Source organism: Heteronotia binoei, chromosome 21, assembly GCF_032191835.1.
Source record: "Heteronotia binoei isolate CCM8104 ecotype False Entrance Well chromosome 21, APGP_CSIRO_Hbin_v1, whole genome shotgun sequence".
NCBI classification, from domain to species: Eukaryota; Metazoa; Chordata; class Lepidosauria; order Squamata; family Gekkonidae; genus Heteronotia; species Heteronotia binoei.
In genome coordinates, this window is record NC_083243.1 from 53,040,131 (window position 1) to 53,064,387 (window position 24,257).

Here is a 24,257-nt window from a genome sequence, read left to right on the forward strand (position 1 = left end):
TAGGGGAGGGCAGAATATAAACATGATAAAATAAATAAATAAAATGAGACAATACGTACTGAGTTATAAAGGAGCTCAGAGCTCTTTGGAGAAAGGACAGGATAAAAATGCTACATAAACATTGGTCCATCAAGGTCAGCATTGTCTGGCATCATCTCTCCAGGGTCCTAGGAGTCTCCAAGGTCACATCACTTGCCACCTGATCCTTATAGTTGGAGATGCGGGAGGTTGAACCTGGATGCCAAACAGATGCTCTACTATTGTGGCATAGCCTCATCCCATCATAGAAATAGAATCCACATATATATAGAATCCGCTAGTCCCAGCATGTAGCTGACCTAATTTGAGCTAAATGATTAGGTTATTCTAGATAATGATAGAATTAGGTTACATTATTTTTTAACTTAGCTGTGTTAAAGATGCAAATAACCTTGGGCAGCCTTTGATTTTTAGTTAAGCACATCTATTAAGTAAACTGAGGTACACTTCCTATCTAATTCATCTGGTCCTTCTTTTTTTGCAGATGAAGGTCAGGTCTTTGCCTTTGGCTCAGACTATGATGGCTGTATAGGAGTTAACAAGGCTTTTGGCTCTGAGGTTCTAGAACCTGAGCAGCTGACCTTCTTTCGGAACAATCCTGTGGAGCAGGTATCTTGTGGAAATAATCATGTGGCTGTGCTGACCCGAAACCGAGAGGTCTACACATGGGGCTGTGGAGAATACGGTTTGTGATTTCTTTTCTCTTCAGCCTTTAGTGCTGGGGGTGGAGGAATGGAACAAAGTAAATAAATAGAGACTTCAAAAGACACATACCAACGTCTCAAATTTCTGGATGGGTGTAGCTGCATAGCAATGCAATTGAAATATACTAGTTGTTGGTGACAGGATTATTTTCTGTGGAGCTGAGGTTGTAGATTTCCATCCATTCTTTAAAAATGAGCACTAGAATGGTTTTCCATCAAACATGGAATGTTGTGTCTCTGACTTTAAGAAACGTGTCAGTCCTGTTTCCTCAGAACCGGGAAGAATTGCTTGGAATTTAAATAACAGTCATTTCTCCATAATCTTGTTATTTAGCATGAGAAATAAGGGCTATGTCTGATTGTGTCTTTCCAAACACAGGACGCCTAGGGCTGGATTCAGAAGATGATTATTCCCTCCCACAGAAGGTAATACTGACTGGCCCTTTGTTATAACTTACAAGCTTTAGGCAGGTTCGCTGTATCTCCTTTCTAGAGCATTTTTCCTCTGATGGGACAGCAAAATGGCAGCTATCATATTTATATTGTTCCCTACATATTTTTGTAACTATAGAACAGTTATTTCTACAAACTTGGTAGGATAGATAGTTAAAAGTGATAAACCAATGAAAAAATAATTCTAAGATCAGTTCATTACAGTGTACTGCAAGTGTACCTTCTGAAGTATTAAGTGCATCAGTCTGTGTCTCTGCAGCTGCTGCTGTATTCTGGCTGAAGCTTTGATTTCTGCTTTACTACCATACAATATCTGGTATTCAGTTTGTGTTTTGATGTCCACTCTCTCTCTCTCATGATGTTTGATGTTGCTCTTTATAGGTGGAAATTCAGAAGACCTCCAATATTGTCTCAGTCCAGTGTGGCAGTGATGGAACTTTTCTGCTCACACAGACCGGCAAGGTCTTAGCTTGTGGTCTGAATGAATTCAACAAGCTGGGCCTGAACCAGTGCACTTCAGGGATTATTAATCATGATGTAAGCAGCACTTCTGGGATGACACTAAGAATGAGAGAGTTGTTCTCTTTGAGGGGGTTATGGGATCATTCTATCCATGAATTGTATCTTTGGAGGAAGTATGGATAGGATGGGCACAGACCTGAGCCAAACCCAAACCACAGTTTGAAAAATCGCCTCTGCCCAAACACTCACCGAGCTTTGGTTCAGTTCAGGTGTTTGGCCCTCAGTGTGCCCATGCCACTTCCAGGTGGTGTCAAGCACCGCCACAGCATGTGTGTATCATCTGGAAGTGATGCAAACACATTGCCCCAACATGTTCTCGTCACTCTAGGTGACATGGGGGTGGCGCCTAATGCCACCCAAAAGTAACACAAGTGCTTCTGGGGGCAGCATGCTTGCATCACTTCTGGATTATGTGATGTTTGGTTCAGTTTGGGCAGGGTTTTTGGCTCAGGGGTTCAGTACAGGGTCACCCGATACACAAGCCCCAAAGCAAACTGGGCTTTCCCAGTCTGTGCCTATCCCTATTATAGGATATAAATAAATGGAAAAGGCAAGGAAGTTAAAATGTGTCTGTTTTGCTTAGGATCCTGTCAGAACAATAAAAGGAAATCAGAGAGGGGAACAATTGTAATTTACCGATTCTCAGAAAGTTTATTTTAGTTTCATTTCAGTATTACTGCACACTTCTAGACAAGAAGTCTAGAATTTGATCCAAGCAGTTGAAAGGACTGATTTATATGATATCTGTTTCTGTGTGGCTAACTGAAGCATTGCACATTAACTAAAGTATTGGGTCTTGACATTAGATGTGTCATGCTGATTTCTCTCATCCTTAGGCTTACCAAGAAATTCCCTACACCACCACCTTCACTTTGGCCAAGAAGCTCTCTTTCTACAAGATCCGCACCATTGCCCCAGGAAAGACACACACAGCTGCTATAGATGGTGAGATATGCTCAAACTGCATTCATCCCTGCAATACAGTCCTACTTCCAGATAAGAGTATACTAATTTTCTGTACAGCAGATTCTGTGAAATCAGCTCCATCTTAACTTGCATATATTCAATCTGCTATGTAGCCTAGTTCTATAAACCATTGTTGATAGAATGTTCTAATTTTTACCACTGTGTCTAGAACCATCAATATTGACATTTTTTGCAGTGAGGCATACTAGGGGGTGTGATAATGTCTGCTTCTGACTGTGCCTTCTGTTCCCTTGGGTGATAAGGAATTATGTATATAGTATCACTTACTAGGCAATCTACAGTAATGGAGCTTCAGAATTTTTCAGGCACAGACCTATGTGTTCATGGAAGAGTTTCTGAAAAGACTGACACTTTAAAACATACAGTACACTTAAACTACCAGTGATGTAGCATTAATTGACACTGCAATGTAACAGGTAGTTTTTTCACTAACTTACTATGACATACACTGATGTTCCTATGGTCCAACTGATTCTCCAGCAGAGTTTAGCACCTTCCTGTCTTGATTCCTGCAATGACTCTGCGTTTGGTTTTGTTTTCAGAACGGGGCCGCCTGCTTACTTTTGGTTCCAACAAGTGTGGACAACTGGGTGTTGGAGACTATAAGAAACGTCTGGGTATTAATCTGCTTGGAGGACCCCTTGGGGGAAAGCAAGTTATCAGGGTTTCCTGTGGTGATGAGTTCACTATAGCTGCTACTGATGGTGAGTATGGCTGCTGTTGGGCTGATTTAATTTAATTTATACTCTTCCCTATCCCGCAAGAAGGCTCTGGGCAAATTACAACAAAATAGTATGCCACATAAAATATTTCTGTGGCTTGAGTTTGTAGTGTCCTAAAAATGGTTGGTTCCCTGCCTTCTTGGAGAATGGTAGCACAAAAGGGGAGCTGATTCCAGAAAACTTCTCTGACAGTGAGACCTTCCTTATACTGACAGTTTGTATTGTCAAAGTGCATATACAGTGGATGTGGACTTAATTATTAACATTTCAGAATCTAGCCATTCAAACAAAAGGAGCCTGAAACTGTATAAACTGTTAGACTTAGACTGAAAGATGTCTTCTCTTCTTTAGATAACCATATCTTTGCCTGGGGGAATGGTGGCAATGGTCGCTTAGCAATGACCCCAACAGAGAGAGCTCACAGTTCTGATATTTGCACATCGTGGCCTCGACCCATTTTTGGCTCCCTGCATTACGTTCCCGATCTGTCTTGCCGTGGCTGGCACACTATCATAATTGTTGGTAAGTAGAAGAAGCCCTGGGATCAGGAGCCTGTCCATGGATATGTGACTTCTTTAACTAAAGGTTACTTGGAAGAGTGGCCATATTCTGTCAGAGGAAATATGTCAGCACTCCCAGCTTCTTCTGAAACCTCTTCCTTTAAAAAACAACACAACCTTTCTTTCTCTACAGAAAAAGTGATAAATTCTAAAACCATCCTTCGTTCAAGTAGCAGTGGCCTGTCCATTGGGACTGGTAAGTAATCACTTTTTTTGTCCCTTTAAAGGTTCTTCTTCAATTAAGAACCCCAGGTTTTTCTTGATCTCTCCACATGCTCCAGATTACTTTGGATGTTGGAAGCTTTGGGCATCTTGTCTGTTCAAATCTAGGCAGGAGTCACCCTGTTTCTTCTCTTTGTACTTTGGCATGCATGCCAAATTAGGCTTTATGCAGGTGCATGTGGAGCACTATAACTCCATTCATTAAAAAAAAATTATTTGTATTTGCAGTCCTTAATTGCAAAAAGGAATGGCATGTAGTTTAGAAAACGCCGTCAAATTATTGAAGAGCAAAGGGAAAACAAAAGCAATAAGTACTGTGCTCTGTCTTCCTAGGTTTAAAGCTCTTGTTTTTCTTTTATGTGCTTATTTTAAGATTCTGCTCAACATTTACTTCATCCTTTTGTGCTCTCTAGGCATTCTTATGAAGGCACTTAATTTCAGCTAGGTCACATCTTAGCAGCCTGATTAGACCAGTTTGACCTGCGCTCACCTGAGTATGTGAGCTTTGCAGGGTCAGCCACAGATCTTTCACCAAGAAGAAAGACTGGGGTTGCTGCACAGAGGAAAGCAATGGCAGACCACCTTTGCTTGTCTTAGGCCCAGAATGCCTTGTGATAGGGGTTACCGTGAGTCAGTTGCAACTCAAGAGTGCATTCTTTTTCTTCATATTTTCCCAGCTGAATGTCTTTTCTCTTTTTAAATCAAAGGAGCCTTTCTCATTTAAACCCAGCAGATCCTTCTACGTATGGGGGAATGTTAATTTCCAGACTTCAGAATTTTTTTTTCATATATATGTATATATAAATTTTTATTAAATTCCAGAAAAAATTATAACAATTCCAAAATAAAAATCACATCTATGCAGAACATTACTGAAATACATCTAACAATACAAAACAAAAAAACTTTTACATCAAGTTGGTTGATAAAATGAAAATATAAACTAAAATATAAAATATAAACAAACAACCATACACATAATCAGGGTTTTTTTGAGCAGGAATGCACAGGAACACAGTTCCGGCTGGTTCTCTGTCAGGGGGTGTGGCTTAATAGGCAAATGAGTTCCTGCTGGGCCTTTTCTAGCAAAAAAGCCCTACACATAATGATTTCCAACCTGTACCTGGAGATGAAGTAAAGTCAGTAAATAGTGTTAACAGCTTTGAGTAAAGAACTTCTAGGCTTCAGAATTTGTGGGTTAAGTATTCAGTGCAGGGCTGCCTGTACAAAAATTCCTTCCCCCTCATTGCGACGCCCCTGCTCAAAACCAAATATTATCAACTTGCTGCTACTATCCACGAATAAGAAACATTAAAAAAAAGGGACAAGAGGATTGTTAAAGAACAGATTTTACTTACTTCATAATACCTATTGAAATAAGATATGGTGCAAGAAAACAACAACAAACCTGCTTCCAAATAACAACCATCTAAAACATGTCAACATTAAATGAAAAGAGACAGTTTTGAAGAAATCTAGCTCATAGTATTCTGTGAGCTTTTTGGCTACCAAACAGTTCAGTAACACTACGAAAGTCAAGTTTTGGGGCAAGTTATGCCTCTACTGCTAAGATTCCTAAAGCTGACAGATGACTTTGGCTCATTGAGGATCTTGGGGCAGTTTTGAAGTCTTGAAGTCTTATCTGCAAATCTTGCTTCACCAGTCATCTTGTAGCAATCAACAAATTCCAGGAACCTTTCCTGTATTTCATATGGACCTATTTCATTTTTGAAGTGGACATAACACAGAATGAACACAGTGTGAAAAGGGGTTCAGAGTAAGAAAAAGAGCAAGGACATGGTAGGCCCATTACGAGGGCAAGAAAGAAATTGTAACAGATAATGAAGAGAGGGCGGAACTGCTCAATTCCTACTTTTTCTCAGTCTTCTCTTCTGAGAGGAACAGTGCTCAACATGGCAAAAACAGAACATATAAGGAGGGTATGAAGTTCCAACCTAGGATCAGCATAGGGGTAGTACATAAACACCTAGTTTCTTTAAATGAAACTAAGTCCTCAGGGCCAGATGAATTGCATCCAAGGGTTCTAAAAGAGCTTGCGGATGTAATTTCTGAGCCTCTGGCTATTTTTTTTTTAAAGTCTTGGAGAACAGGAGAGGTGCCGGAAGATTGGAGGCAGGCGAATGTTGTCCCCATCTTCAAGAAGGGGAAAAAAGAGGATCTGGGTAACTACTGACCCGTCAGCTTGACATCTATACCTGGAAAAGTTTTGGAACAAATCATCAAACAGTTGGTCCTGAAACATTTAGAAAGAATGAATGTGATTACTAAGAGCCAGCATGGTTTTCTCAGGAGCAAGTCATGTCAGACTAACCTGATCTCTGTTTTTGAGAAAGTGACTACCTCGCTGGATCTGGGGGATGCTGTAGACATCGTTTATCTCGATTTCAGTAAGGCTTTTGATAAGGTTCTACATACTATCCTTGTTGACAAGTTGGTAAAATATCGTTTGGATCCTGTTACCGTTAGGTGGATCTGTAACTGGTTGACAGATCGCACCCAAAGAGTGCTTGTGAATGGTTCCTCATCCTCTTGGAGAGGAGTGACAAGTAGAGTGCCTCAGGGATCTGTACTGGGACCTGTTTTGTTCAACATCTTTATCAATGATTTGGATGAAGGAATAGAGGGAATGCTTATTAAATTTGCAGATGATACTAAATTGGGAGGGGTTGCAAACACAGAAGAAGACAGAAACAGGACACAGGATGACCTTGACAGGCTGGAAAACTGGGCTAAAACCAATATAATGAATTTTAACAGGGATAAATGTAAAGTTCTGCATTTAAGTAGGGAAAATCCAATGCATGGTTATAGAATGGGGGAGACTTGTCTTAGCAGTAGTATGTGCGAAAAGAATCTAGGGGTCTTAGTGGATCATACGCTAAACATGAGTCAACAGTGTGATGCAGTGGCTAAAAAGACAAATGCAATTTTGGACTGTATCAACAGAAGTATAGTGTCCAGATCACGTGATGTGATGATATCACTTTACTCTGCTCTGGTAAGACCTCATCTGGAGTATTGTGTTCAGTTTTGGGCACCAAAATTTAAGAAAGATATAGACAGGCAGGAACGGGTCCAGGGGAGGGCGACGAAGATAGTGAGGGGTCTGGAGACCAAGTCCTATGAGGAAAGGTTGAAGGAGCTGGGGATGTTTAGACTGGAGAGGAGGAGGCTGAGAGGTGATATGATCACCATCTTCAAGTACTTGAAGGACTTTCATATAGAGGATGGTGTGGAATTGTTTTCTGTGGCCCCAGAAGGTAGGACCAGGACCAATGGATTGAAATTAAATCAAAAGTTTCCGGCTCAACATTAGGAAGAACTTCCTGACCGTTAGATCGATTCCTCAGGGGAACAGGCTTTCTCGGGAGGTGGTGGGCTCTCCTTCCTTGGAGGTTTTTAAACAGAGGCTAGATGGCCATCTGACAGCAATGAAAATCCTGTGAATTTAGGGGGAGGTGTTTGTGAGTTTCCTGCATTGTGCAGGGGGTTGGACTAGATGACCCTAGAGGTCCCTTCCAACTCTGATTCTATGATTCTATGATTCATAGTGTGCTGAGTCTGGGGTGGCATCAACAATTATAGTATAGTATTTGGATATCTCTTTCTTTTAGGATGACCTTTTGCACATATGCAGCACAACATTCTGTACATTCATTTTGTATAGCAGCGAACAAGTAATGATACTGTAAGTGTTGATGGGCCAATTGAGAGTCTCACTCTGCTGATGTGTTCTTGAAGTATGGGATCATATTGGGTTATCAATTAAAGAATCCCAAGAAAGTTTCCATTGTTAAGATGTGCAATTTATTGAGTTTCACCCCTGATTGTTAGGCCTGTCTCCAAGAAACAATGTAACATCTAATATTCTGCACAGGATTTGTTTCCACACTGCTGCTTCAGTTTGAATTTTCTTTTGCAGTGTTGATAAACTGTATCATCACATCCCAAGCATTTCCCCAAGGTTTGCCAAGTAATTTAACAGATTTTGTGCCGTTTGGTTTCTTTTTTCTTTTCTTTTTTTTTCCAAAAGCTTTTTATTGAGCTTAATAAATGTATATACAAAGCAATCAATGACCGTATCTCCAATCATTCTTTGTGAATAAGCAAAAACAGCAGAGAGGTAATATACACAAAATACAAACAAAACACAAAAATACATAATTGGCAGCTAAATGAAAGAATAACTACTTTGTCCATATCTTGATTACATCAAATTGATAACGTCATAATATCTACCAGGTATACATGTATGCATTTGTTCTACAGGACCAAAAGAAAATTTAAGAAATGGAAGCCACTTCTTCAACAGAGATTCGTTACCCTGTGAATCGTTTGTATTGCGTAAACTATCTGCTATCTTGTCCATAGCATAGACCTCCCAGATATTGGCATACCAAGCTTTAATCGGAGGAATATTGGGAGATTTCCAAAATTGGGCCAATATCATTTTAGCAGCAGTTAGTAAAAAGGATATCAGGGATTTATTGAGAGAAGTAATAGGAATATCTTTCCAACAGTCAAGCAAAATGAGTTCTGATCTTAGGGGTAAACTATAGCCCGTGATATCCTTGATTTTTGCCGCTATTACTGCCCAAAACGACTGCACCACCGGGCATGACCATCAGCAGTGTATAAATGTGCCCTCCTTTCCACAATTTTTCCAACATTTGAAGGATTGATTTGTCACAATATGGCTTAATCTCTGAGGTGTTAAATACCACCAAAACAAAAAAATTTTAGTTTGTAATTGTATATTCAACGATTTTGAAACAAACGAAGGAGAAGACCAGATTTGTTGCCAAACATCCTCCTGAAAATAAATTGAACTATTCCTTTGCCAAATATCTTGATAGGATAACAAATCAACGGCATCAGTGCCAAGCAAACCCTTATAAATAAATGAAATCAGTCCCTTCCGCTTTAAAGGAGAAGAATATAGCAAGTGTTCAAAGAAAGTAAGAGGTCAATTGAAATTATATTTCATCGAAAGTGATGTCACTAAATTGTTAGTTTGCAAGTATTCAACCCACAGGATTTTAGTTCCACCAGTTTTTCCCTCCAAAGATTTTTTGTCAAGCATTTTTCCTTTGGACAAAATGTCCACAAACCTGTATAGGTTGTATTGTTTCCAAGTTGGAAAAGACTTGTAAAAAAACCCCGGTTGAAACCAAGAAACATCTAATAAATGAGATAGTGGAGACACTGGAGGGGCTAAAGAGAGGCGACGTTTGTCCCAAATCTGAAAAATAGCTTTAAGAAAAAGGTTGGAGAAGATATTTGGAGGTCTGTCCTTCAGAGATTCCCATAGTGTAGAATGAAATGATTTGTTATTTAGATAGGTATCTTCTAGGGCCTTCCAATCTGAATTTAAGTCAGCATCATAGTATCTAATAAGGCCACCTAAAATGGCAGCTTCATAAAATTTATGCAGATCTGGAAGAGCCAAACCACCTGAGTATTTAGAACAAATGAGAGTTGCATACCCTATTCTAGATAAGCCCTTGTTCCAAATATAACTTAAGAGTGAACAATGCCAACCCACAAATAAGTCCTCAGGAATAAGGATCCATGGCTCGAAATAAGAACAGAAATCCTTTTGGTTTCTTGATGTTGGATTTTTTTATATGACTTGATCCACTTAAGTTGACTGCAGTATCCATTAACAGAAAAAGTAGAGGTGTGCATTGGACCCAACATTTTTTTTAGTATTTTTGAAAACTCTCAGATCCCAATTCCTGGGGCAGGCTTGGCTTCTGCATTGCTTTTAAACCAAGCTGTGAGAAGAGCCAGGCCAGCTGCAGCTGAGGTGGCATGGAGCTCTCAGCTCCCGCTTCCTCAGTGGATCCTCTCTTGCGGCTCGAACTCTGTACTACCTTGGCTGGGGCTGACCCTCCCCCCAGCCGCGCCCCCCCCCCCCCCCGCTTTTATTTGGGCTCAGTTATACTGGTAGCAGTCAGATTCTCTGAATTTGTATTCAACTTAAATAATATCCCAAAAGTACTGGTAAGGTATTTTTGGGGGGTAATTTTTTTTCAGCTCAGTTTATGCTGAATGCACACCCCTAGATGAAAGTGAGGAATGACTTGATGCTGGAAGAACACTAAATAGGCAATAAGCTTGTTTGCTTTTACTCCATAACTAGTCTCAAAGGACATTTTCATCATTTTGCAATATAGCATGGAGAAGAGAAACTGAAATTGAATGATTTACTGAATCATTCAGAAAAACTGTAGGATGCCTTTCAGGACCTCACTGAACTGCTTCTTCTACCTTTGTAGATGTAGGGGTTTCATTCTGTAAAAGGCCGATATCAAAATCAAACTTCTGTGTCTTTGCAAAGGTTTTTCTTGCCACAGCCTCAGATGACTTAGTGGCTATGTTTGCCATGTCTTCTGATGGATTACTGAGTAAAGTGTGGCTAATGTTATGGTCACTTTGTCAAGTCTGCAGATTCAATAACAAGTCGATGTAGATACAAAGAAGCTAGTTTATTGATACTGGATACTTGTGGCCTGAGCCAGGGTTTGAAGAAACTAAAACCATACAGTAAATACATTGCATATAAAGATCACTTCAAAAGCATTCCTACGGGCAGGGAAATTGTGCAGGGGACATTCACACATAGATGTTACTAGTACATTCTCATGTTGATTAGGCGTAGTGGCCTTGATGTTTTACTAGGCTCCTACGACTCCCACAGGCCTGGGCTGAGAAGGTTCAGATAAGACTTTTCACACATCATTTCAAAGCAGGGAGAGCTTCTAAGAAAAGTGGGGGGAACAGTGGAGAGGCACTAGCAGCATTTGGTTCTACTTTGGTTCTACCCAGCATGCTCTCTGGTTGAGCCAGAGTTATACTCAGACTTGACACACTTGACTTCCACAGGCTACATTTAACCTGGTTGAGAAGCCAAGGCATTCCAGGGTTTTCTGTCCTTCTCTGCTTTCTTTTTCTCTTGCCACTTTTTCCTTTCACTTCTGTGCCCTAGATTTGTGGTGATCAGTGCTTTTGGACCCTATTCTATCTTACTTTCTATCCGTCTGTCTTGCAGGCTCTCACTCTCTCTATCTCATTGATTTACTTTGGAAAAGAAGGGAGAAGATTATTACAGCTAATGAATTAAATTTTTTTGCAATTGGCACTCATGGGCGCCATGGCACCCATAAGTGTGTTTCTTAGCAAGCACTTTCTTCTTTCTGAAAAGTATCTCTTTTCTGAAGCAAAGAATGAGTCTTGGCAGGTCCCACATCTACACTAACTTTAGAAAGCAACTCTAGCCCTTGGATGCTGAAATCCCACTGGCTCCAGTCCTTCTCTCCCCTCCTCTTGCCTTCTCTGCTTCCTCCTTAAACAGAAAGAAAAAGCAGGTGAGAAAAGAGAGAGAGAGACCGCCCTATCCTCCTCTGTCAGCCAGTGTAAGATTTCTGATTTTTTTTAATCAAGCATGTTGTACATTCTTAAGCTTTGCTCCAGTTAGCTGGATCCTGTCCTTGTTAACTCAAAGTGTGACTGAGTGTGATTGGGCTTACTTGCATTTAAATATGCACAGGAGGACTGCAGCCTTGAATTCCCTCCTTCAGTTCTTCTCCCAGATTCCCCTGCCCCCAAATTCATCCTGTATCCATTCCTTTCCCCAGCCTCCCCACAACCCTTGCAATTATCCTCACCCAGAATAGGGGTTGTCAACTTTTTTCTTACTAGCTTCTATTGCTGTGCCTCTCACAGCAGTTTGAACTGCAGGAGCAAGCAAGTAATAAACATTTGCTCAGTTTTTGTCAAAAGTTTCCTTGCTGACTTTTATAGATCAGGCTGCCATTAAAAGCAGAGGTGCAAACCAACCCTCTTTCTTGGTCAGTTGGCAGTCTTACCTGGAACTACTACTGCTTTTTAGACACTGATCTTTTTCCTGTGATGCTCATTTTGAGCAACTGCCTGGAAAGTTTTGGCTCTCCAGCATCACAATGTGAGTCTTAACAGCCCTGCCCCCTCTATCATATTTTTCTCTGGAACATGAGAAATCCTCCCTCACCTCTTCCACTGCATCCAGCTAAGGGTTCATTTACCAGATGACAATCTTTTTCTTGGGGTAGAGAAGCTTTTCTATGCAGCTCAGGGAATGGAGCAAACAATGGACTTTTTGCAAGGCAGAAAACGCGATGACAACAGATAACAGACTGGCTGCAGCCATGCAGATCACTGTAGGGTGAGAAAGAGCACATGATGCATGTGCTGTCTTCCTAGCATGCAAAGGGTGAGGCTGGCTGGCTACATAGGTGCAGGGAGGGAGCAGACAGAGGAAACTGAGCCAGCCCTTGGCATCTGTCTCTCCATGTATCGGGAGTGTGTGTGAGAGAGAGGGAGAGAGAGATTGCCACCCGAAGAGCAGAGACATTCCAGGGGAAGCTAAATTCTGCTGTCCAAGAGACCCTGCTTGGGGTCTGAATTTTGTCCCCTTCCCAGCAGCCCTGTTTCAGTGAGCCAGTGTAGTGTGAGGGTTAGTGTGTTAGACTAGATCTGGCTTCCACTCTGCCATGGAAGCTTGCTGGGTGATCTTGGGGCCAGTCACCCTCTCTCACCCTACCTTACAGGTTTGCTATGAGAATAAAGTGGAGAAAGGGATAACAATGTTGTAAACTGACTTGGGTCCCATTGGGGAGAGAAGTGGGGTAAATATCTCAATATAATAAAATTTGTGCAGCTTCTTGAACCACAGAAAACACCTCTTATATTCTGTTGGCTACCGTGTTTTAACACAGGAATAGTTATCCTCCATATTTAGGCTTGAATACTCCTTGGAATTTATTTACATCCTTTTGCTTGCCTTTAGAAGGTGGATTTAGGTGAACCTTGTGAGTGTCAAGAGTGCAATTTTCCAGGGTTGTTATTTTTATGCAGTTAGGGTGAAGGGACACTTCAGCTCACAGATAAGTGAGATTATCTTTTTATGTGTCATGGCTATCCTGAGAATTGACTAGAAAATTCTGCTGAAATTCTGCTGTTTTCTGCTAGTGGCACAAAACTCTACAACTGAAGGAGGAGAAGATGAGGAAAGTGAGCGAGAATCTGAGACCCCTGATTCCAGCAGAGGTTTTAGAGGAACCATGGAAGCAGACCATGGAATGGGGGATCATATCAGTTCAACAGAAGACATTGGAGATAGCAGTGCTGCTGCCAGCAGCTCTTGCCCTAGCTGGCTGCGCAAGGTAACCATTTCCAAATGGACTTTTCTGTAGTCTCTGGGGTGAGAAGATAAAAGAAAAGTGACCTTTTTCCACCAAAAGACCTAGAAGATGTGGCTGAGCGGTTCATCTCTAGACATAAATGTCTTATTTGCAGTTCTTTAAATGATCACAGGAAATTTGTTTTAGAATCACTTCTTTGGAGTCAGGCCCGTAGCCACGGGGAGGCATGGCCCCCCACCCAACCTCCCCTTGGGCCTTTATGGCCCCTCCATTCCCCGGCCCCCGTTCACTCCGGTTTGGTGGCCCCACCCCACTCTGCGGGCGCCTCCCCCCTCCCTCCCAACTCACCAACACGAGGAAACAGTGAAAAGCGAGCTTCAGGAGCTATTTCAAGGCGGCCCTCCCGCCGATTACGTGACCGGCAAGAAAAATTGCTCCGAGGCTGGCGATTCATACGCCAGCTTTCTGGCGTGCTCAGCAAGGTCAGCGCTGGTGCTGAACTTGCTGAGTGCACTAGAAAGCTGGCATATGAACCGCCGTCCTCAGAGTGGTTTTTCTCACTGGTCATGTGATCGGCAGGGGCGGGGGTCGCCTTGAAATAGCCCCTGAAGCTCACTTTTCACTGTTCCCCTGCATTGGTGAGTTGGGAGGGAGGGGGAAGGCACCCGTGGAGTGGGGTGGGGGCCGCCAAACCGGAGCGGAGAGAACGGGGGCCAGGGAATGGAGGGGCCATAAAGGCCTGGGGGGGGTAGGTGGGGAGGTTTTCTCACCAGTCATGTGATCGGCAGGGGGGGGCCGCCTTGAAATAGCCCCTGAAGCTTACTTTTCACTGTTTCCCCACGTTGGTGAGTTGGGAGGGAGGGGAGGGTGCCATGCAGAGGAGGGCGGGGCCACCAGAGTGACATGGAGAGCAAGACCAGAGCAAGGGCCACCAGAGGGGGGCCTTCATCCAAAAATTTTTTCCATGGACCCCCCCATTTGGAATTTTCTGGCTACGGGCCTGTTTGGAGTCCTTATTTTTATTAAGGTAGTAGTTGGAATTGCTTGTTGGATGAAGCTTTTTGGCTAACCTGTTCAGATCAACACAAAGCAGATCTTATTTAGGAGGATGTTCTACCTGGAATTTAAACTCAGGATCAAAAAGGAGTCCAAGGAAGGAGATTTTGCAGCTGCTCCTTTAACAGCTAATATGTATTCATAACTGATTTTTCAAATATTTCAGAGAACTCACTGACTAAATAGATTTCTGTGGTAAATTAACAGTGCTGCATTTAGGAAACTTCCAATTCTGACGCTGTGTACCTAATGTTGGCATTCATGGTATGGCTGTCTTGTCAAGAGAGGCTCAAGACTTCATGGCCTCCATGATAACCGTTGGCCCGTCTCAGAAAATACCTGGACCTATACATTGACCTGGTCACACTTTTGATCTGGTATTTTGTTCTGGGTAGAATGAATGATCTGAGGAAGATTTGATGACAGTTCTTTTGTCACAAACACTATTTGCTTGGGTTCAGACTTACAAAGATACTGGGACAATAGACAAGCTCTATTAAAATAATCTGTCTCTTTAGCCAGATGGATCTGAATGGCTTTCTGACTGCTCTAGGGGTTTTTCCTGTTGACATGATTGATGCTCCTGGTGATGCCATGAGTGAACTCTGGAATGAGGAAATGACCCCTGGCATTTGACACAATCACTCTCAGGAGCCTATCTCAGATATCAGAGCCGAGGTAGCCTGTTAGTTTACTGAGGGGATGCGGGCAATGAAGAGACAAGATAGATGGCTAGAGCAATAGTAGAGGAAGACTTGGGACAAATCCTATGAGACATGGGCTAAAGTTCATTTTGAAGCATGTTCTGTGGCAGTGATGGTGGCAAAGAAAAAAATATTTTTTACTGCCATTGGAGCTGTTCCATGTGGTCAGAGGCTTGGTGGGATCTGACCTGTAGGAAGACTCCTCAGTGGTCGACTGTGACTGTTTTGCCCAACACTTTGTAGATAAAATCTCTTGCATCCATACCAACTTGGACTCTATATTAGCAGTAGCAGAGTCAGATGGTGGCTGTGTTCCAACTTGTCCAACCATTGGGAATTTTTTCAATTTATTCATTTGAGGGATGTAAACAGGATACCTGAAGGTTTAAGGCCTATTATCTGCTCGTATGTCCCTTGCCTTCTTGGCTACTTAAATTCGGGTGCGGGGGCTGACCGACTAGATCTGAGAGGTAGTGAATGCCTCCTTAAAAGAGGTTATAGTCACCCCAGTTTTGAAACAGGCTGTGGTGCATCCACTACTAAAAATGTCTACTCTGGACCCAGGAGATTTCAGATCCCCACTGAGGCCTATGTTGCCTGCAAGGCCCCATCATGCTTCTGTACTTTTGCAAGTTCTTCATTGTCCTTTTTGATATATGACCAGAACTGCACACAGTATTCCAAGTGAGACCTCACGACCAATCTATTTAGGGGTATTAAAGCACTGGCTATTTTATTTTCAATCCCTGCCCTAATAATCCCAAGCATAAAGTTTGCCTTTTTCACTTCTGTGGCACACTTCTGTGATGTTTTCATTGAGTTATCCACTGTGATTCTAAGGTCTCTTTCAGTCTCAGCAAGTTCAGAACCCTGTAACATAAAGTTGGGATTTCTGTTCTAGTGTCCATCACCATCCACTTACCGTACCTCCCTTGAATCTTCATGCCCCATTGTTGCTCGCTTACCAATTTATGGAGATCCTCCTGGAGCTCTTCAGTCATCCTTGGTTTTCATCAGTCTGAATTTTGTGTCCTCTGCAAATATGGCTAATATACTGCTCATCTCACATTTTGAGATAATTTATGAACAAATTAGCACTGGCCACAATGATTCTTGTGGGACTCTACTGCTTATTTCCTTCCACTAAGAAAATTATCCATATATTCCTACTCTCCTTCCTGTTGTTTAACCACTTTTTAGTCCATAAGAGGCCATGTCCTCTTATCCCATATCTGCTACACTTATGCAGGAGTCTTTTGTGAGATACCTTGTCAAAAGGGTTTTGGAAGTCCAGGTACTGGGTCGCTGTTATGTACATGTTTGTTCATTTTCTCAGAGCTCCAAGTGTTTGGTGAAGCAACACTTCCCTTTGCAAAAGCCATGCTAATTTTACCTCAGTAGACTTTGTTCCTCTGTGCTTAATAATTCTATGTTTGATTACAGTTTCTACTAATTTGCCTGCGACAGGTAATTAAGGTAACTGGCCTGTGATTTCTTGGTTCTCTGCAGACCCCTTTTTAAAAAATGGTGGTGATGTAATGTTTGCTACTCTCCAGTCTTCTGGCCCAGTGGCTGAACTTACATGTACTTGTTAATAGATCAACAGTCTCACCTTAAGAAACCCTGGGTGTATGCCTTGAAGACCTGGAGACATAGAGGGTTTTCTCTATGTAGAGGGCATCTCTAGAACTTCATTGTTTTTCATCTTATTTTGACTTCTTTCTTCAGTCTTCCTTCCTGAAAATAGTGACTGCAGCCTGGGTACATGACCCACCCTTTCCACAGTGAAAATAGATGCAAGGTATTCATTTATTATTTATTTTATTGGTGGGATTTATATCCACCCATCCTGCCAAGGCAGGTTCAAATTAGCTTCTCTTTAACAGTCCTTTTATCCCTTGATCCTTCAAAGGCCCAGCTGCTTCTCTGGTTGGTCTCCTGTACTGGATATATTGAAAGTAATGCTTATTGGTTTTCTTGATGCTTTTAAAGCAGTCTGTTCCTCAAATTCTCTTTCCGCAAGCCTGATCATTGACTTACATTGCTTTTGCCAGGCCCTGTACCCCATTCCCATGCATTTAATTTCAGCAAAACTTTCATGGCTTTCTTGACATGGATTGTTACTATGTAGGCATCCTTTCAGATTTGGCAGTACCTTTCTTAACCTGGGAAATACATTCTACCAGGGTTTCAATTAGTATGGTTTTAAGCAGCTTCCAAAAACCCACAAGGGATTTGATTTTCTTGCGTTTCCTTTTCAGCTTCCTTCTGACTAGTTCCCTCATTTTTGCAAAGTTCCCTCCTTCGGAATCAAATGTTACTGTTTTGGCTTTTATGGGTAACTTACCATTGACAGGAATGCTGGACTTAATAGCACTATGGTCACTGCTCCTAGTTTGTGCAGCAACAACCTCTTGCAATTAGTAGGAAGAGAGAAAAAGGAGTCGTGAGCCAAACCTGGACTGAGGCTCAGTTTACTTCGCTATGCTCTCTATCTGCTGGTACATATACTGACTTTCAGTGTATTTATACACAGAGAGTGACTGCAGCCCTCTCAGCATTCATGGAAAGGTTTTCCAGCTTCTAGCCAGAAATCTTCATGTAACTTTGATTCTTATTCTTCAGGTAGTAGTTAACAGTGTAAAGAAATGCTGATACAGAAATCTCACACTTTCTTTATGACCAGGAGCTGGAGAATGCAGAGTTCATCCCCATGCCTGAAACACCTTCTCTTGTGAGTCTAGCCTCTTCAGGATCTGAGAAGGAGACACTTCCCTACAATGAGCTGAAGGGACTCCACTTGGCATCTCCTCCTCCTGTTGATACCAACAAGTCCACAACAGAGTCCTGGGTATTTATTTATTTATTTAGATTTATTTCCTCCCCTCCCCTCAAACTGGCTCAAGGCAGGTCACATCAATACATTAAAGCAAATAAATATCAGATAATAAAACAGTTAATTTAAATTAACAATATACCTATCATGGGTTGGCATTGTGCTGGTTGTAATATTAATGTCTTATCTGGGAATCGTTGGACCATAACCAAGTGATGTAATCTTTGGTGGTATTCTAGCATCTGAGCTGCAACAGGGAGGCCAACTGGTAGACGCCTGCCACCTCAACCATAGGCCAGGCAGAATAGCAGAGAAAGCCCTGGTTGAGGTTAAGCGAACATCTAAAGACAACCAGCAGGTGATGGACTAGTAGATCATGGCTTGTTCTACCCTGCCCATTGGAAATTTTTGGGTTTTTTCATTCTCATTTCTCATAAGATCAGAGGGAGAGGCCCTCTTGACTTTCCCACCAATCAAAGAAGCTGATCTGGTGGGCACCTGAGAAGCATGTCTTTTCAGTGATAGTCCCATGAAACAACTTCCCCAGGGAGGTGAGCCTGGCCCCCCTCACTTTCAGTGTTCAAGAGGCAGTTGAAGACAGTTTTATTTAGGACTGATTTGACTAATTTAGTTTTTATTTATTGGCAGTCCTAATTGAGACTTTAAATTGCATTCTTTGATGTGTTTCTTAATCATCCCTTCTATTGTAATCTGCCTTGAGGTCCACAAGGTAGAAAGATGGCTAATAAATGTTTTAAAAAACAAAATAAAATAAATATTCAATAGAGCTAAACAGGGTTGATGAAGGAATTTTTTAAAAATTGCAAGAGGCATTATTTCCAAAGGAGGGAATGATTCTGGTATGTGGCTGGAGAGCTGGCAACAGTTTGTCTGTGAGCAAATATTTTAGTGTACCCATTTTTCAAGAATTCTGTTTCCAGTATTTAGTATTTTGATCTGTCCCTTCTCAGCACACATGGGTTTTTTACTATGACTTGGGGCAGTCATTGGTCTTGAAGGTTTCATGCATTTGGTACATACTGACAAATTTATTCCTGAACCCTGTGTAGCAGCACCTCTTTGATACAACAGAGGCCTGCAGTGAGGGGAAGACATCTGTGGTGCCGACAGCTTGCAAGTGCAGTTTGTTGCAGGCTGAACTAGAACGACTGAATGGTTTGGTATTAAAATGCTTGGCTGACCAGAAGAAGCTGCAGCAGGAAACAGTTCGTATCAGTGCTCAGCTTCAGAGTCTCTCTAGGATGGAAGGAACACAGCTGGTAAGGATGCCTTCTGAGGAAACTGGTGGATAATGTGTCAGATGTTAAGTGTTCTTGCAGTCCACTGAAACTGATCTGGATCCAGAGGGTAGGATGTTAACAGGCTCTATATTTCTTTTGCTTGTAAAGGTTGAGTGAGATGAGGCAATAGTGGTTTGACTGTAAAATGGAAGTTTCTCTATCAGTTGTGGTCTGGGGAGCTAATGTTAGCCTGAACTTAAAGCAAGCAGAATTTTCCTTTCCATTATTCCACATTTTTCTTCCTTGCTTTTGTGTAGACCATTGTTGGGGGAAAGTTAGTATAGTAAAATAAGAATTGCTTCTCTTTTCAGCTCTTTTTTCTTATAAAGCTTCAATTAGGGAATTTAAAAGCTGGCTATGGGAAAGGACGGAATATAAATATACAGAAATAAATAAATAAATTTATGTCTATTTAATTCATTGATGTAGAGGCAGAAAGCCCAGATGAGGGAGTTTCTGAGAAACAAAACGGTTCTTGTAATACTTCCTTGACAATCTGGGCAAATGGTTGTTAGTCTTTTACTGTTTGTACATTTTGGTGCACAATAATGGAACTCAGCAGAACTGTAACTAACACATATATCCAGTTAGTGAAGTTTGTATTGTATTATGTCAATTGCACCTTTACTTTATGAGGAATTATTTTCTTGTTTATCTGAACAGTTGGAAGCTCACACCAAAGCCACACAAACAACATCTAAAGAAGAAATAGAAGCGGATCCAAAGCCTGACTTGGATTCTGACTCCTGGTGTCTCCTGGGAACTGATTCATGCCGCTTCAGTCTTTAGTCTTTTGAGTCCACTGGAATCCATTCAATTTCACAGCACACTAACAATGCAAGAGCAGCTTTCCTGACTCCAGGTCTTTTGTGAACATGGAGATTTGATTCTCCAGGACAGCATCCCTGTATGTGTGTGTGTGTGTGTGTGTGAGTGAGGGGGGCCCTCTTAAGCTATGAGCATAGGAGGAAATTAAGAGAGTGGCAGAGCTCCAAGTTCTAGCCAGGGGCACACTCCAATATCGCAACAGCAGCAAGTCCTCATATCAGCCTGCCCTTGAGGTCAAGTCACCACACCACAGGAATTGCTGTAGGCTCTTCATTCTTTCATAGCTCCCCAATGGCAGTATTGAGCTCCCAACATTAGTTGCTTCATCTTCAGGCAAGTAAAAGGAGAAAACGATGTATCAAAACTGGCTGAGCCCCAACATTGTGGTCAGGTTGAAAATGTCCTGAAAGGTTAAGGGGCAGGACCCCTGCCTCTGTGGAAGCCAGGGAAAGAGCTTGCTCTGAATGTAGATAAGAGCTCGCAAAACAGATAAATGGTAGCACTTACATCTTTTACTTCAGATGCATTTCTAGTCCTATTTCCTCCAGTCTGTACCAAACGTGTTTAAAGCTTTAACTTAAGGGATGTTTGGAAGAGGATCTCAAGCACCCATTCTTAGCACTTCCTGCTAAGCAGAAATGAACAACAACAAAAAAAACTGGCCGAAGCTTCCTGTTATCCAAGAAGAGTTCATGACAGCTGTTTAAAAGCCAGAGAAGGAATGTGTAGAATTTTAATTTAGACAGTTATTTGTTCCATCTGTTCAGCTTGATTTGAATACCAGAACTTTTCTGATTGTGTGCCTAGTTTCTTAGAAGAGCAGCTGAACGCTTCTTACTCTACGCCCTACCCCAGTTTTTGCTTCCTGTCTAGTATTTGAGCCCAGAAGGCAGCTGTGTGGGCTTTAACAATGCACTGACCAAACTACTGGCAGTGTGTGGCCATATGTCACTTCAAAGCATTTTGTATACTATCAGTAATATACTATGAAGTAACTTTGATTGCAGGATAGTCCATTTTCCCATTAAATATTGAAACTGATTCTTTTGCTAATTAGTTTGCCCAATTGATTAAAATGTGGAGTAGACATGACTCCTGGCAGGCACATCTGTGTTCTTCTCCACAATTCCTCACAGTCTAACCTAACTCTCTGGAATAGTCTCTGTACCTTGGTATTCCTTACTTTTCTTAGGGTGGGGGTATTTTATGTACGTGTGCACGTGCACCTGGACGTCATGGCGACCTTTGGTGACTGGGGGCATGGAAGATATTCAGAAAGATGGCTAAATAAAGCCTGCTTCTGGATCTGGTATTCCAAGGAGGTCTCCCATCCAAGTACTTGCCAGAATCAACCCTTTTTAGCTTCTGAGATTGGGCTTATCTGGGCTATCCAGGTCAGGGCTAGTATTGCTTACTTTTGATCTGGTCGTGGTATATTGTGGTCTTAGCCTCCCATACGCATGTCTCTAAGATCCCTAGGTACACTTCTCTTCTAGAAGCATGTTCAGGCTGATGAAATATTCTCTGGCTGGAGATGGGTGCCAGGGCATCCTAGGAATAGCACATTTTTAAAAGCTTTACCTGGTTCAGTTTTATAACAGTAAATAGAAAAGAATTAGGCTGTCTTTTCCTGTGTTCAGGCGCAAGATCAAGGAGGCTTGACTTCTTTACTATTGGAAGGAGGAGCACAAATAACCTAATGAATTCCAAATTATTCAGTAGATTGTGACATTTGATTGTTCTTTATACACAGGATCTCCTGTAAGTATTGGATTGTATAAAAGTTATACAGTAGAAAAGAACTGGGCCATGTCCAGCAAAGATTTGCTGACCTGATGGGGGTTGCTCTCCTGCAGCGCACTGCTATCTTTATTTCACAGTGCTCCATGTTTGGGAAACAAAGTGCGGTGCTCCCCTTGGAGCTACTGGAGTAGTGGATTACTATACTGAGGGGGACCTGTGCTTCACAGCGATATGTGCCTTAATAAAGGATTCACACTGTCCAATATGTGCCTGTTACAGACCACAACTTAACGCACCAACTATTTTATGTAACCAAAGAAGCATTTTAAAACAGACCTTGTTCTGGACTTAAGAGTGAAGAACAAGTGGGCCAGGGTGCCTTGGAGCGGTTTCAGACCCACATCTCTTCTCCATTCAACAGTGCTAATTATGCAGATTTTGGTCTCTTGCTAGCATTGTTATTGATTTGTTATAGTAGAATGTCTTATATCTGCACTGTCATTATATATCTTTGAGATGTTCGATGGTGGAATGGTTTGAAGTTTTCTTTTAAATAAACATTGACACTTATTAGCTTACATGTCCTGATTCTTTTTTAAAGAAGGTGATACTTGCTTACCTGTACGCCCCTGATGGCTATGTCAGTTCTGATTTTGCTAAGATGGAACAAACTTTTTCACTTTAAGTTTACTTTGTTCTAAGCTTGCCACTATTAGAAATGCTACCATGAAAGTGCCTGCATTCTCCAGTAAGAGTGTGCCTCGTTACTGCTGTACAATGTAAGCATTGTGTACCATCAGTAATCATTGCATTAACATGACAGGAGTGGCCTGTATTGGTGAGATATGTCTGCTTTAGTTGAGTTGCTTTTGATGGGGTTTTGTCTCAGACATGTAATCGAGACAGGGTTTTCTGCTTTCTGACAATACTTGGAAGCTGGGAGTGTACACTGGAGTGCAAAATGTTCCTCCTAGCTGATAAACTCTTGGGAACAAGCTGTGTGTTTGATAGGGTTGCCAAGTCCAATTTAAGAAATATCTGGGGACTTTGGGGGTGGAGCCAGGAGACTTTGGGGGTGGAGCCAAGATCAAGTCTGTGACAAGCATCATTGAACTCCAAACGGAGTTCTGGCCATCACATTGAAAGGGCCATCACCTTTTCAATGCCTTCCTTCCATAGGAAATAATGAAGGATAGGGGCACCTTCTTTTGGGGCTCATAGAATTGGATTCCCTGGTCCAATCTTTTTGAAACTTGGGAGGTATTTTGGGGAGAGACACTAGCTGTTATACTGAAAATTTGGTGCCTCTACTCCAAAAAACATCCCCCCAGAGCCCCAGATACCTGCAGATCATTTCTCCATGATTTTCTATGGGAATAAATATCCATAGGGAATAACAGAGTTCCCAGCAGACATTTCCCTCCCCTCCCCCTGCTTTCTGACGACCCTGAAGCGGGGGGAGGGCCTCTAAACTGGGGGATCCCCTGCCCCCACCTGGGGATTGGCAACCCTAGTGTTTGACAATAAAATAAACATTATGTAGCCAAATAAATGGCAGTCAAATTTGATTGTATTATTCTATTTGTATCATGTGAAGTTGTCTTATGCTGAATCAGACCATCATTCCATCAAGATCACTATTGCCTGTTCAGACTAAAAGCAGCACTCCAGGGTCTCAGGCTGAGTGAGGACTTGCATATCACTCTTGACCTGATCCTTTCTAGAGATGCTGGGAGTTGAATCTAGGACCTTCAATTACTAGAAGTCAGTGTCTACTCATAGTCCTAATATTACTTACTTTCAAATTTTGATATTTTTTTCCCCAATTTAAAATTTTAATTGAATTTTTTTGTTAAACAACAAACAAACATCCATCTTTTAACACATTGGAATAGTGCAAAAAATTATAGCCATTTCTTCTTTACAAACATAAAAGAAATATAAACAACATGCAAACAACTAACTTAAGAAAGATCAGTGTCTTACAGGATACATATCGCAGTTATCCCACAGCAAGTGGAAAAAAGCTTTTACTATACAAAGAATTATCCCTTCCTTAGCTCCAAGGCTAAGTCTTACATGAAATTCCATTGTAGAGTATGATCTATTCTATTGTATGATCTATTATCATAATATTCAAATATTTAGAAGGTATTTTCCCAACAATCGTCTCATTATTATTTATATACTCAAGAAAGAGGAACCACTTTTCAAGGAACCAATCCCCAGCTTTAGCATTTTCTTGCAGCAATATATTAGTAGCTAACTTATCCTGAATTAATATATCCCAGACTTTGTTGAACCAACAATTTAACTTAGGCACATTCAGTTTTTTCCAGCAACTGGCAATAACTATTTTTCCTGCTAACAATAA

At 41.6% G+C, this 24,257-nt stretch overlaps 1 protein-coding gene across 2 annotated transcripts in view; it reads left to right on the forward strand.

Moving 5' to 3' along the window:
• The window catches only part of NEK9 (NIMA related kinase 9), a 49,825-nt gene extending 27,369 nt beyond the window's left edge, over positions 1 to 22,456 (forward strand). The window contains exons 12-22 of one of the 2 annotated variants that reach the window (XM_060261405.1): positions 524 to 724; positions 1,123 to 1,169; positions 1,578 to 1,733; positions 2,555 to 2,663; positions 3,248 to 3,409; positions 3,779 to 3,949; positions 4,121 to 4,183; positions 13,243 to 13,436; positions 17,862 to 18,026; positions 19,082 to 19,291; positions 19,976 to 22,456. In XM_060261405.1, coding sequence (XP_060117388.1) covers positions 524 to 724; positions 1,123 to 1,169; positions 1,578 to 1,733; positions 2,555 to 2,663; positions 3,248 to 3,409; positions 3,779 to 3,949; positions 4,121 to 4,183; positions 13,243 to 13,436; positions 17,862 to 18,026; positions 19,082 to 19,291; positions 19,976 to 20,101 — 1,604 coding nt within the window. In that variant the 3' untranslated portion in view covers positions 20,102 to 22,456. Of the gene's footprint in view, positions 1 to 523; positions 725 to 1,122; positions 1,170 to 1,577; positions 1,734 to 2,554; positions 2,664 to 3,247; positions 3,410 to 3,778; positions 3,950 to 4,120; positions 4,184 to 13,242; positions 13,437 to 14,442; positions 14,574 to 17,861; positions 18,027 to 19,081; positions 19,292 to 19,975 lie in introns of those variants that run through there. The other variant, XM_060261406.1, reaches the window with a different exon arrangement.
• Positions 22,457 to 24,257: the final 1,801 nt, after the last annotated feature.